At 38.9% G+C, this 12,432-nt stretch overlaps 1 protein-coding gene across 9 annotated transcripts in view; it reads left to right on the forward strand.

Moving 5' to 3' along the window:
• akap13a (A-kinase anchoring protein 13a) overlaps positions 1-12,432 on the forward strand; it is a 147,965-nt gene that overhangs the window by 53,338 nt on the left and 82,195 nt on the right. For all 9 annotated transcript variants that reach the window (XM_088080670.1, XM_088080668.1, XM_088080658.1 and 6 more), the window contains one exon: positions 2,273-2,358. In XM_088080670.1, the coding sequence (XP_087936796.1) occupies positions 2,273-2,358 (86 nt within the window). The remainder of the gene's footprint in view (positions 1-2,272; positions 2,359-12,432) is intronic.

The following is a 12,432-nucleotide window of genomic DNA, read 5'->3' on the forward strand; positions in this document are numbered from 1 at the left end:
AATAATGAGCCGGTTTATATCTTTGATACCTTAGGCTGTGTAGTATGACACACTTCCCTCTATATGTTCTCTGTTAGTCTTCGTCTCCTGCACACAGGCACACTCTGGCTTCAGCACACCGTATGTCAGCAAACACAGTCACATTACCAGCGCATGTGACCGAGGCTCAGACGCACAGCTAGAAGGCTGGCTTCTCTAAAACAAACATAAACAAGCCAGCTGATCTGAGTGTGGAGCAGGAAGTCAGACCAGCTGAGTCTCTCTGTCTCTTCTCTTTAAGTGAACTCCCAGCACTCCTCTGTCTGCAATTTTCACTCATCAGGAAAAAATTGTTCTGGACCCAAGTCCAATAAAGAGAGGTCAAGGGCAAGGTTGGTGCTGTGCGTCACACAGAGACTGGGGTGTCATTATGAATGAGGGGATATATTTACAGGCGGACAGTGGCCTAGCATCAGGTAACATATGAAACAATGACAGACAAGCTCCCTGTTGTTTCATGGTTTGGAAATAAAGATGTTGTGAATATTCAATCTGGATTCCAGTGGATGCTTAAAGGGACAGCTCACACAGAAATCATATGAGCATTTTTCCCCTTACCTTTAGTGCTATTGATCAATCTAGATTGTTTTGGTGTGTTGCTGATTGTTGAAGATTGTGGCTGTAGAGATGCCTGCCTTCTTTTGGATACAATTGAGACTAGATGGCACTCTACTTGTGGTGCTTAAAAAAACAAAACAATACACTTGAAAAACTCACCGGGAATGTCTCTTTCCAGAAATCATGACAAGGTTACTCAGGATAATCCAGAGAGCTTGTTGTGAGCGGTTCCATGTAGGAACTATTTTCTTTCTACAACGGCCAACCAAATCAATGCACGGAGGGAAGTGTGCACCTGTTCATGGATGAGCGGCTTGTGCATGTGACAGCCAAGTGGCAAACTCCAGTGCTGATAAAATGAAGTCAACATGAAAGTGCAGTTCCTCAAATGGCGAGCTGAGGCTGGCTCCAAAAGCCAGTCATTCCCCGTAGATCCCCATGTTAAAATGCCCAAACTCTACAGCAGAAATACACGTTTACAACCTGGTTCGAAAAACAGTTTTAGCTATTCTATTTTCTTCATAACAGCTATACAAGGGGTGATATATATCTCACCTGTTCACATTTTTTATGGCTTAAGGATATGCATGTTTAAGTGCAGGACTCTTTGACTGACTTGCTGTCTTCCAAAAGTGTCCACAGCTTCCCATTCAGATCCAGCCCTAGCAGCGTCAGCGTCTCATCCAAATATGCTCTCTTCTGGCTCCGTTTAACCAAGATTACTTTGGCCAAAATGCCAAACTTAAGGCTTCAAAAAAGGAGTCAACAAACCAATTTGTGACATCACATGTTCTATGTCCACTATTTTAACAGCCTTTGGTGACAGTGTGAGATGTAAACATTAATGGTATCGTCCTTAGCTGAACCGTGACCCTATGTAGCTCTTTGGTGCTAGGTCAGCTAGCAGTAGATGCACACTTCCTTCTGTGTGATGATACAGTTGCTGGGTGTAGTTCAGTAAAAAGAAAATAGTTCCTTCATTAAACTTCTCACAACAAGTTCTGTGGGCTATCTTGAGTAAGTCCTGGAAAGAGACATTGCTGTTGTTGAGTTTTCAGATGCGTTTTTCTGGAGTTTAAGCACTAAGAGTGCAATCTAGTTCCATTATACTGAAGAGAAGGCAGACATCGCTACGGCCAATATCTCTAACACTCTGCAACTCACACCAAAACAATTTAAATTGATAAATAGCCCTATGGGTAATAGGAAAATGTGTACTCCAGATATTTGGGATGAACCTTCCCTTTAAAAAGACATTCCTTCTCCTGCTTTTTAATGGAGAGCCATTTCTTAAAATTTCCACTCCTTCTAGCATTGGTCAAGTCCTGTTCACTTACTCAAGCCCTCCAAGATAAATTCCTTTAATCCATCACAGATAATTATACAGTACTATCAGTGGACTATTTGGTTTCTGGTTTTACAATCAAAAAAGTGACTAATCCATTTATGTTCAAATGGGTATTGTCCCTTTGGGAAATATTCTGCCTTAATAGTAGAGAGAAACTATAGTTTCCCAGTGCTACATCATTATTTTTACACAGTCAGACTCCTCAGTGTTTCTGCAGTGAGGATTGACAAGTTTCACTTCCTTTCACTCTAAACTCTTGTTATTGATTCCTACATTTGGAGGATTTGCCATTGGACTGATTGCTTTGTGTTGTGTGCATTTCTCCAGAGGTGGAAGTCATCATGTCTGAAGACACTATAATTGGTGCAGGGGAGGATGAAAATGGCCCCTCAGAGGAAACAGACTTCTCCGTGGTAAGTCTCTGCTGTCTGATATCAAGCTCTGCTTTTGTTTTAGGTTTCATTAATGTGTGTCTAAGATGAGTCATTGTTTGCCAAACTCTTTGAAACACCCTAAGTAACCTTTGGCACGAACATGTTGTCAACATACAGGCAACCAAGTTTCGTTACTGCATGACGCTGGGTAAAACATGATGGGACACTAAAGTTGAATAGACCTTTTTCACAGCAGATGTTTTTACTTGTCAAACACAGGGGAAAATAATAATAATCTACTTGCCACAGGTGTGGACTCTAGTCACATGACAAGATCCGATTTGACAAAAATCAAAAAGACTTTTGAAGACAGTTGAACTTGGACTTTATCACCAATGACTTGTGACTTCCCTTGGACTTGATCCCTTTGACTAAAAAATACTTGATCCCTTCTCCCAAGCCCAAAGATTAGAAATTATACTTTTTCTAACATGTGCACTAGAATCCATTCATTTCCCAAATTTTCTTGAATCACCTAACATTAACACTATTCATTCCCAGTAGATCAACACTTTATGATATACATTGTTTGAGCCAACAGTATCCAGTTAAGTTGCAGGACAGAACCATCAGGTGTTTAAGTTACATTAATAAGCGCCAGTTGGAAAAAAAAGGATTAAAAAAACAGTCCAAATTGTTATTTGCAAAACATGTGGGTCTGAATTCAAAAGGGAGATGCAACACCTTCCAACTTTGTTTGACATTTGACAGTGCACAAAGTACAATATTTTTGGCTAACATTAACATAACAAGCTAATGCTAAACTGAGGTGAGTTGACAGTTGACAAACAGTTGATTTTTTAATACATTTTTTGAGAAAATGGCATTACATTTGGTGAAGAGCACATTATGACTTGTTTAGGATTTGAAACCCAAAGTTTTCGGACTTGAGACTTGACCTGGGACTCACCTGCCTTGACTTGGAACTTGAGTGCAAAGACTAATGGGTTAGATGTGACTTTCAAAACTATGACTTGATCCCTCCTCTGTTAAGTGTGACATTGCAATGTTATTAGTTCCACTTGTCATATACCCGTCTCATACTCTGATGCTAGCAAGACTATCAAATCTAGCAAGATTTATTTCAACCAAAAACTGTCCTGTTGGAAATTAGTTCTGTCTGTGCTGAATTATGGAGGTGTGATTGATTCCACTTGCTAACAGTTGGAGAATTTTGCATCACAGTGACATGGGCAGTTTGTAATGTGCATGCATTTGTAGACTTAAGACAAAGTTACTCTTGCACTTTTCATCTGCTGCATTTGATGAGAAATAAGAATGAAAAGAAAAAAAAACCATTATGTTAAATGTAAGCACAAGTCAGTGTTGCAGAAGAATTGCATTTTTTTCAGTTGCTTAAACAGTAACAACATGTTATATTTTATTAAAAATCAAACTCCCTTTTAAATATGTGGTAGACATAGCCAGGAACTGCAAAATATCTCCAAAAGTACTCCAGCATTTTTGGGGGGGGAGAAAGAAAGGCAGAGGTTGCCTAAGAGCAGCTTGATGTGCCAACTAAAGATTTGCAGAGAGTTGAGGAATAAAGCTGTCTGGAACATTTTTCCCTCCTGAGTAAAAATCTCAGACTTGCAGTCTGTTTTTTTTGTATTTTTGGTTAGTGCAGTCATTCAACAATAAATATATAACCCATCAGAGTGTCCTTAAGTATGCCCTCTACATTTGCCTCACTGTAAAAACCCAACAGGATCTCCCTGCCTCGTCCTGTGGGAGTCATGTTTTGCAGTTCATTTACTGTCTCAGCTCACCCACTGAGCACATGGATGCGATCTTCAGTAGACAAGGCTTTACTCTGAAATGTTGCTGACTGACAGATTCCTCAGCAGCCATAGACTGGAGTGGCTCTGCTTATTCCTGGGTTGCGGTTTGGGTCAGTTGCTTGTTTTGAATGCCAGATGTTTGACTGTAGGAGGATATGTACACACGGTCTGCAGGATGCTGGGGTCGCCAGCAGAGGGCGATGTGGTCTCAATGGCATCACTGTAGTTTTTTCTTTTGACCAGAGGGAGACTTTAATGACCTGTCATTTGATCCTGTCGAAATCTCCAGTAATTTCTATGATGAGCGGGCAATTTGGAGTCATGCTGGTGTCGAACAAACTGTAGTAGTGTTTGGAAAATGGTCTGTTCACTTACTGAAGACTCGTCCTCTGAACGCATCTCTAATATTTTAATTTACACTATTTAAATAATTGAAATATTATCATTAGAACAGTCATCAACCATCATGATTTACTGTATGCGTACCTTTTATAATATGTGAACTGAATCATTGTTTAAGTGGGAAATATAAAGTATATACAGTGCTGTGCAAAAGTCTAAGGCCACAATAGATTTGTCGTTTTAGCAAAGTTGTGTATATTTCTGTGTCTTTATTAAGATATAAACACAGAATCCAATGTGCAATGCATTAAAACACCAAAAAAGTTAAAACAAGCTGGCTCCTTCAGACTGAAGAAGTGTGAAAATGGAATGGTACAGCCATAACAAAAGGTAGCTCAGACAATCAATACTGAGCTTTGAACATGTCTTGAATGCAACCTGGTGATAATGACACCAGAAGATTAGCTTTGGAAATCTCATATTGTCTGGCAAAGAGAGTTCAAGACATGCTAAGAGATAAAGGGGGGTCACACTAAATACTTGAAACTTTAGCCTGTTGAAGTAGTTTTATTCTGAAATATTTGCATTTTAAATACTGTAAACATATTACGTGTATATTCTAGTTGTATTTCAGTAAAGAGACTACTGAGAAATAAATATGTATGACCATTAACCTTGCTAAAATAACAAAGTGTAAAGTGGCCTAAGAATTTATGTATATGTATATAGTGAGGATTCTATAACAGACAGCAGCAGAAAATATTCAAATCAAATCAAGCTTTATTGATAAAGCAATTTTGATACATTTAATGTAGCACAAAGTGCTTCACAAGTTCAAAACATAAAACACCATCTAAACAAATAAACCACCCCCCCTTCCCAGGCCCACCCACCCCCCAGAACACATACAGAAAGACAACATTAGAAAGGCCCAGAACAGAATGGCTGTGGATAAGAAACATGGCTGAGCACAGACGACTAAAATGAGGAAACGCCAGCATGGAGGGCCATTTGGACAAGGAGCTGATCAAAGCTCACAGAGACATGGCTACAGAAATTTCCCCGCCCCAGACAGACGGGGGAGTCCACACCAAAACCATGAAGCTGTGGACAGGACCCCCCCCCATCCAGCCAAGAGAGGGCGACCCCACGACGATGCCCCCACAGACAGAGCCAATCGCAGCTCCCAGTACAAAGGGCCCTCCGTGAGGACACACCAGAGCTGGAGTAAAAAACTAAAAACAGAATAAATAAACAATAAAGTAGTTAAGACTGGTTAAGGAGTTAAGGTTAAGAAGTTGAAAATCAGATTAAACAAAACAAATCTGAGATAAGATATACGTAAACTAAAGTTAGCTTAAACATACAGTTTAACAACCTAAGAATTTGAATAATATGAATAAATAAATAAATATAAAATATGAATAAATTAATACGTTGGTAGATTAATAGAATAAATAAGAAAATAAATAAATGAAAATAAATAAGAAAGATAAGCTAAAAGCTAGACTGAAAAGGTGGGCCTTGTGCCTGCGTTTAAGCCCTCAGGTCCTCCGGCAGGCTGTTCCACAGACGGCGGCCATATTACTGAAACGATGCCTCACCATGGGTTTTTGTTCTAACCTTAGGAATAATTAAAAGGCCGGTACTGGAGGACCTCAGGGTCCGCAAGGGTTCATATGATAAAAGCAAGTCTGATAAATAAAAAGGCCCAAGACCATTAAGACTTTTATAAAACAATAAAAGTACCTTAAAATCATCCTGAAACACAATGCAGAAATCTTAAAACAGGCGTAATGTGTACTCTCTTTCTGGTCCTCGTCAGCACACGTGCTGCTGAATTCTTGATTAGTTGTACCTGAGTAATATTCTTTTTTGGAAGAGTAGAGCATTGCAGTAGTCAATACGACTAGAGATAAAAGCATGCATCAGCATCTCTGTGTTTGCCTGGGAGAGAAACGGGCGGACTCTGGCAATATTTTTGAGATGGTAAAATGCCATTTTTGATATGTTTTTAATGTGTGGAATAAAACCAAGCTCAGAGTCAAAGGTGACGCCCATATTTTTTACTTGTTGTGATGGGTTTAAAAACAATGTCTGTAGTTTTGTTATAAGTGCTGACTGACCAACACAATCTGAAAGACAGTTACAACAACAAGCTGCAAGAAAGGAGATGTAAGCTTAATGAAGTAATTAAAATCACAAAGAGTGTGAATGTCAACGTTTTGACAAGATGTGAGCTATTTAGACAGCGAATAAATTAGAGCTGGTTAGTTCAGCATGTACGACATCTTCTGCATTTCATTTTATAATTTAGGTACTTGAAGATAGCAGTCCTGCACAGCAACACTAAAAGGGTAGCTATGTTATTTTTCAACCTCAACCCTATTTCCCATGTTTTTGTGTTTAGTGACTAATGTAGACAATCTTTTTTTTTAAATTGGACCAGTGTTGAGCAGGATAGAGGGCTGCAGTTTGCAGCAGTGAAACAGGCTGCAATGTAACCACTCTGGGAAATTGTGCAACACTAATAGATTATTGTTATGAAGTGTGAATTATTGTAATAAGTGTCTATATTGTTATAAGTGTCTAACAAATTATGGAAAATATCCCTACAGAGATAGATCTTTTTGTTTAGGAGTGAGATCCTTTGTTTTTAACAAGGATCAGCCCTGAAATTGCCATCGCCAAATCCACCAAACTCCATGTAATTACGCATGTATAGAACCAGCACACTTTTTCATCTAACTGGGTGAAGTGAGGGTTTATTTCAACTAAATCAGAGTTTGTTATTGTTGCAACAGTGGGAAGATGGACAAAGATGTTTTTTTGAGTTTTGGTTTGTTTCGGTCAACTATGAATAAAATGTGTGTACTATGATAAAATTACTCTTTGTTTTTATCAAGTCTGGTGGCTTTAGCGATGGCGATTTCAGAGCTGTTTTTGGTTAAACAAAATTGATCTTTTTCTTTAATAAAAAGATCAGGGATCCTTTCCATAATTTAGACACCTAAAATAATAATCTAAACCTATCAGTGGCAAAAACAAACACATAGTGGATGGAAATTGGCAGTTTGCAGTTATCTTTTAACATTACATTGCAATTTGTTTTGTTGATTTTGTTTAATACTGGACCAGTGCCAAAAAATGTTGTTCCTATTAGTCAATCAGACTTTTATCAGCAGCTGTGAGTCCTGTCCTCAAGACGTAAGCATGAGAGAAATTAGTTTTTTGGGGTTTTTTTGCAAATGGACTTCATAAAACATATACATACAGGGAATCATAACAACACCTACTTAAAGACAAGCAAGTAACAGATGAGTTAAATGTGCTGTGATCCTGTCAAGGGCCAAAAAAGGCAGCGCTAGCAATAATAAAATAATTCCAACAATAATTTAAACAAGATAAACCATAATGCAGTTTTAAACACCTCTGTGTTTCAACAATGTCATACATCTGTAGTGTAGCCTAAATGTCATAGTATTAATTAACAAATTGGCCAGGTGTGGCCATAGACTGTACACAAAGATGGATGACATGACGGCTCCCCCAAAGTGCAACCAAAAAAATCTGGATCGCCCCCTGGTGGCTGGCTGCAGGACAGGTCAGATGGGACATAGGACAAACTAAAAACTCAAAGTACACAGCAAAGAAATTCCTCCTAAAGATGCTTTCCATCAGTTTACATATTTCTTATCACACTGATGTTCAAGCATTATAACTAGGGCTGATGTTAGTATTTTTCAGATAAATTTAGTATTTTTTATAAGTATTTAATGCTTATAATTACCCCCCCAAACGTTACTGCATAGACTCTGGCTCCAAATGACGTCAAAAGATGGCAGCGCCTGTATCTGGCATGTTTTGCTGTCATTTTCGTACAATGGTAGGAAGTGAAGACGCGTCGTCCATCTTTATATAGGCCAACATTCTATAGGCATCACTAATCTTCTATATAGGCCAAACCTGTGGAAATCATTTGCTCTGTTTAGACAAGTAAAGACCAAAAGACAATTTAGTTGGGTTTTTTTTTCACTGATAGGAATATCTTACAATGCCCCCAGCTCAATGAGATACGTGTCCTCCTTCACTTGCACTCCTCAGCTCCTTTGCTCCTTCCAGTGATGAGATACAGACATGGAAAAATTAATGGCGAAATATTTCATGAATAGGACATTATTCCTGGTCAAGAGTAAGTCATAAATTGCTGATGAGAAAAATCTGCCAGTCCCCTTAATTTCTGACTCTATTGTTGAAGACAGGGAAATGAAGAGGAGAGTGTTCAAACCTTCATAGTCTAGGCAGAGTTTTCAAATCCACCAACAGAAGTGTGTATTCAAATTTTTAATGTCCTGTGCAAACACTGTGGTTCATTTGGTTCAACGGATTGACTGCAGTGTCCCCCTGATCTTTGAGACACCTGGTGCTCTGTGAAGTTCAGAAGTTGGATTAGACTTGAATTTGATTTGTTTGTGGCTGCTGGCCCTGATTCACGCCTTTTGTGCTGGATTCTCATGTCAGGGAACACTCACAGACTGTAGGGGCTACCACACGTTTACATGGAATCAATATATCATATCATATGAAATGGGGTTATGTGAAGTACTTCTCCATAGTCAGAGTAGTACATAGCTGAGTTGAGTTGAGTTGAGTTGAGTTGAGCTGAGCTGAGCTGAGTTGAGTTTATATGCACACAATTAAAAACTGCATAAAATCCAGATGACTAAAAAAAGCAAAAACAGCCCCTAAATCGTTTTACAGAAAAAAAGATGAATGACAACAAAGAGCAGAAAAAGATACCAGTCAGTAAACATAATCCAGTAAAAACCAAGGACATAGAATACAATTCAAAGTGTAAAGGAAAAAGGGAAATATTTTTATATACACACACACATTCAGAAATAATTAAACATAATGAATTAAATGTAATGATAATTTCCTTTCCAATTTTTAAATGATGAGCTGTTGATAATTTATCATTCCAAATCTGTACGCTGATATCTGAGGCAATACTGGCCATGTTTAGTTGTGTAAAACGGGAGGTGAAGCTGATCGACCTGTCTAGTATTATATGAATGAAAAGGATGATTGTAAGAAGAGTGTAAAAATATGCATTTATACATGACATATAGTCGATGCCAGTTGGCAGTCTGGAGTACCAACACAGAAGAATTTACTGCTGGAGACCAGCACAGCAACAAAATGCATTTTAGCCACTTTTAAAAAGTTCCATGTAAAAACATCAGTATAGGTTCAAGTGTACACTATATTGAGAATATTTTCAACAGTTTATTTTTTGCGTCAGACTGCCCTCTTCAATTGGGACACCCTTAACAGCTTTAGTTCCTCGTCTGTGCTCTTGTCAAATCCACCAGACTGTATTGACGTAGAGCAATTTTAGCTCACTGTACACAGAGCTCTGGTTTACCGCTCTTTCAATCACTTTGGTGAATCCAAACTAACCCTTTTAAACACAAGTCACACAAAAACATAAAAAAAAATTTACTGACTTTAACAGCCGTAGACCAGCAGCTCCTGTGTTCAGGGATGTTAAATTACTGTTTTTCTCCATATAGAGTCTGGATTAGAACAGGGATATTATGGAAGGACTTCAGTTCCCTTAAAATTATAGGTGTCTGATTGCAAGGTTAAATGGTGAAATAATTTTAAACATATCATACTCTTATTTTCATTTTTTACATCTTCCTAGTACAGCAGTGAAATTTGTTTATAATTACATAATTCGGCTTCTTTCCCTTCATAATCCCAAATGATGCTTTTCACATCTGTGTAGCTGTGTCTGAGTCTGCATACATTTCACAATCTGCATGTCTGGAACACATCCACAGACACCCAGAGCTGTGCATAAAAAAACCTGTGCATGTTTGCTGTCCACCCTGCTGTTTGTGTCCGTGTCTGTATTTGAATCTATTAATCTTAGTGCTCCATGTTTGGATGATTGCCTCTGAGCTTGTTTTTGGAGTAGATACTTCAAAAGATTGTCCAGACAGATTAATCTGCAACTTTCAATATGCTAGAAGAAGAAATAATAACAATGGGATCTTCTTATCATTTTTACAAAAGTCTGTTGCCTAATTAAATGATTACAGGCTAATTGTAACTAAAACTGATACAATTTAATCACTGCTGGTTTTGTTTAAAAAAATTGTTTTGTCTGATGTAAGAGTGGGACACTGTTCACAGCAAACACTATCAATCAGATTGTGTGCCATATTTTGCTATATATTCATATAGGATTTGTAAATAATTAATAATGTTGTATTGATTTCACCTATATCACTCGGGCCGAGATGTAATAAATCACATGAAGGGTAAAATCTGAAGTGCACTCTGCACCGATGAGTAACTGGCCTTTTCCAGCTCTGCCCCATGTGTGTGAATATGCAAGTGAAAACTTTTTTTTCTGCTGCTATAAAACCACTCCTGACTTTGTTTTAACACGGCCACCGGCCACATCCATCATCTGAGAGAGGTGCAATCACACCCAGAGGGCGCCTCACAGGTGGCTCCAAGTACGTCTTCCTCCAGCAGGGGGTGTCGAGTCTCAACGGCATAAATCCTGATGGTTGAATCACATTAACTGAAGTAATAATGCCCCACTGTCATTTGTCACACTGTAACAATGTACTACTTTAGCTGGCTGATTTACAGGATGAGAGGGAGACATTGACTGCCTCACAGAGAATGACGGAGAGAAAATACAGAGAGAGAGAGCCAAAGCATGAGTCAGAGAGTCAGGAGAGAAGTTGAGAGGCGACAGAGGAGAAGAAAAGGGAGGGAGGGAACAGGAGAAGGAGGGAGGGAAGAGGAGAAGAAGGGAGGGAGTAAACTGGAGTCTGGGAGAAGGCTGCTTCTGTGGCCAGATGTGAAGCTTAGCAGACAGCTTCAGCTCTCCTCAAACTGTGTTTCGGCTGGATTTTCTGCCGTTTAGTAAATCTGCTCTGGATATTTAAGGGAAAATGTACGAACGACACAAGCGGAGGTACAGTCTGTGTGCCAAAGGAGAGAGAGCTGTAGACGTGGTTTTGATAAAGGTAGGCCACCTATCCACACTTAAAGAAGAAAAAGTTGCTTGGTAGCATAATACTGCTGCTGCTACGGTAATAACAGTAATTTGAAGCAAGGGTTTGAAAACACAGTTGTTAAGTGCTTCAAACAGATAAAAAATGATGGCAAAAGCAATAAAAGCAAGGAAAGATATATAAAAGCAGGGCTGAAATCGTAAAAGTGAACCATAAAAGGGAGGTCAGGGATAATTAATGACATTATTACATGAAATTAAGTCTATTAAAGAGAGTTTCCTGAAGTGATTAAGCTCCTCAGACACACTGTGTTTAAAGGCCTGATCACACTTATTCTTTAAAGCTGCCTGGACAAAGTTATTTCTGAAGTAAAACAGAGTCATACATACCATAAAGTGCTTCAACGTGTTTCGGCAAACCCGTAGTCGACTGCAGGAGATGTTGTGACGGGTTTTGCTGTGTTGCACCCTGGGAGATGATTGCATGGTTGTTGATAGTGGCCCTCCAGACACAGAGTGCTGATTATTTCGGGGTGGAGTGTGGTTTCTGGATGCACGGTGCATGGGCATGCTAACACTAAGACAGATGCCTGCACTCTATCCATCTCTGTGGAATAACTGTGTATGAAACTTAATGAGGCTCAGACAGTTTAAGGTCTTTCCGGGATTACTTGGTCAGGATGGTGGGCACTTGAATTACTAGTACTGAGAAACTTTAAAGCTATAATAAAGTTCACTGATGTTCCTAAAATGTCTCGTCACACTGTTAAGTTGGGACATTTCGCTCGCTCTCAGAGGTCTTGTTACCATAAAGGTTCTGTGTCAAACCATTTGAACTGGGTGTTCTTTGGAATCTTTCTAAATGGGATCTTTATAGCACCCAAAAGT

This window comes from Plectropomus leopardus, chromosome 1 (genome assembly GCF_026936395.1).
Source record: "Plectropomus leopardus strain MGB_pleo_1.0 chromosome 1, ASM2693639v1, whole genome shotgun sequence".
Taxonomy (NCBI): domain Eukaryota; kingdom Metazoa; phylum Chordata; class Actinopteri; order Perciformes; family Serranidae; genus Plectropomus; species Plectropomus leopardus.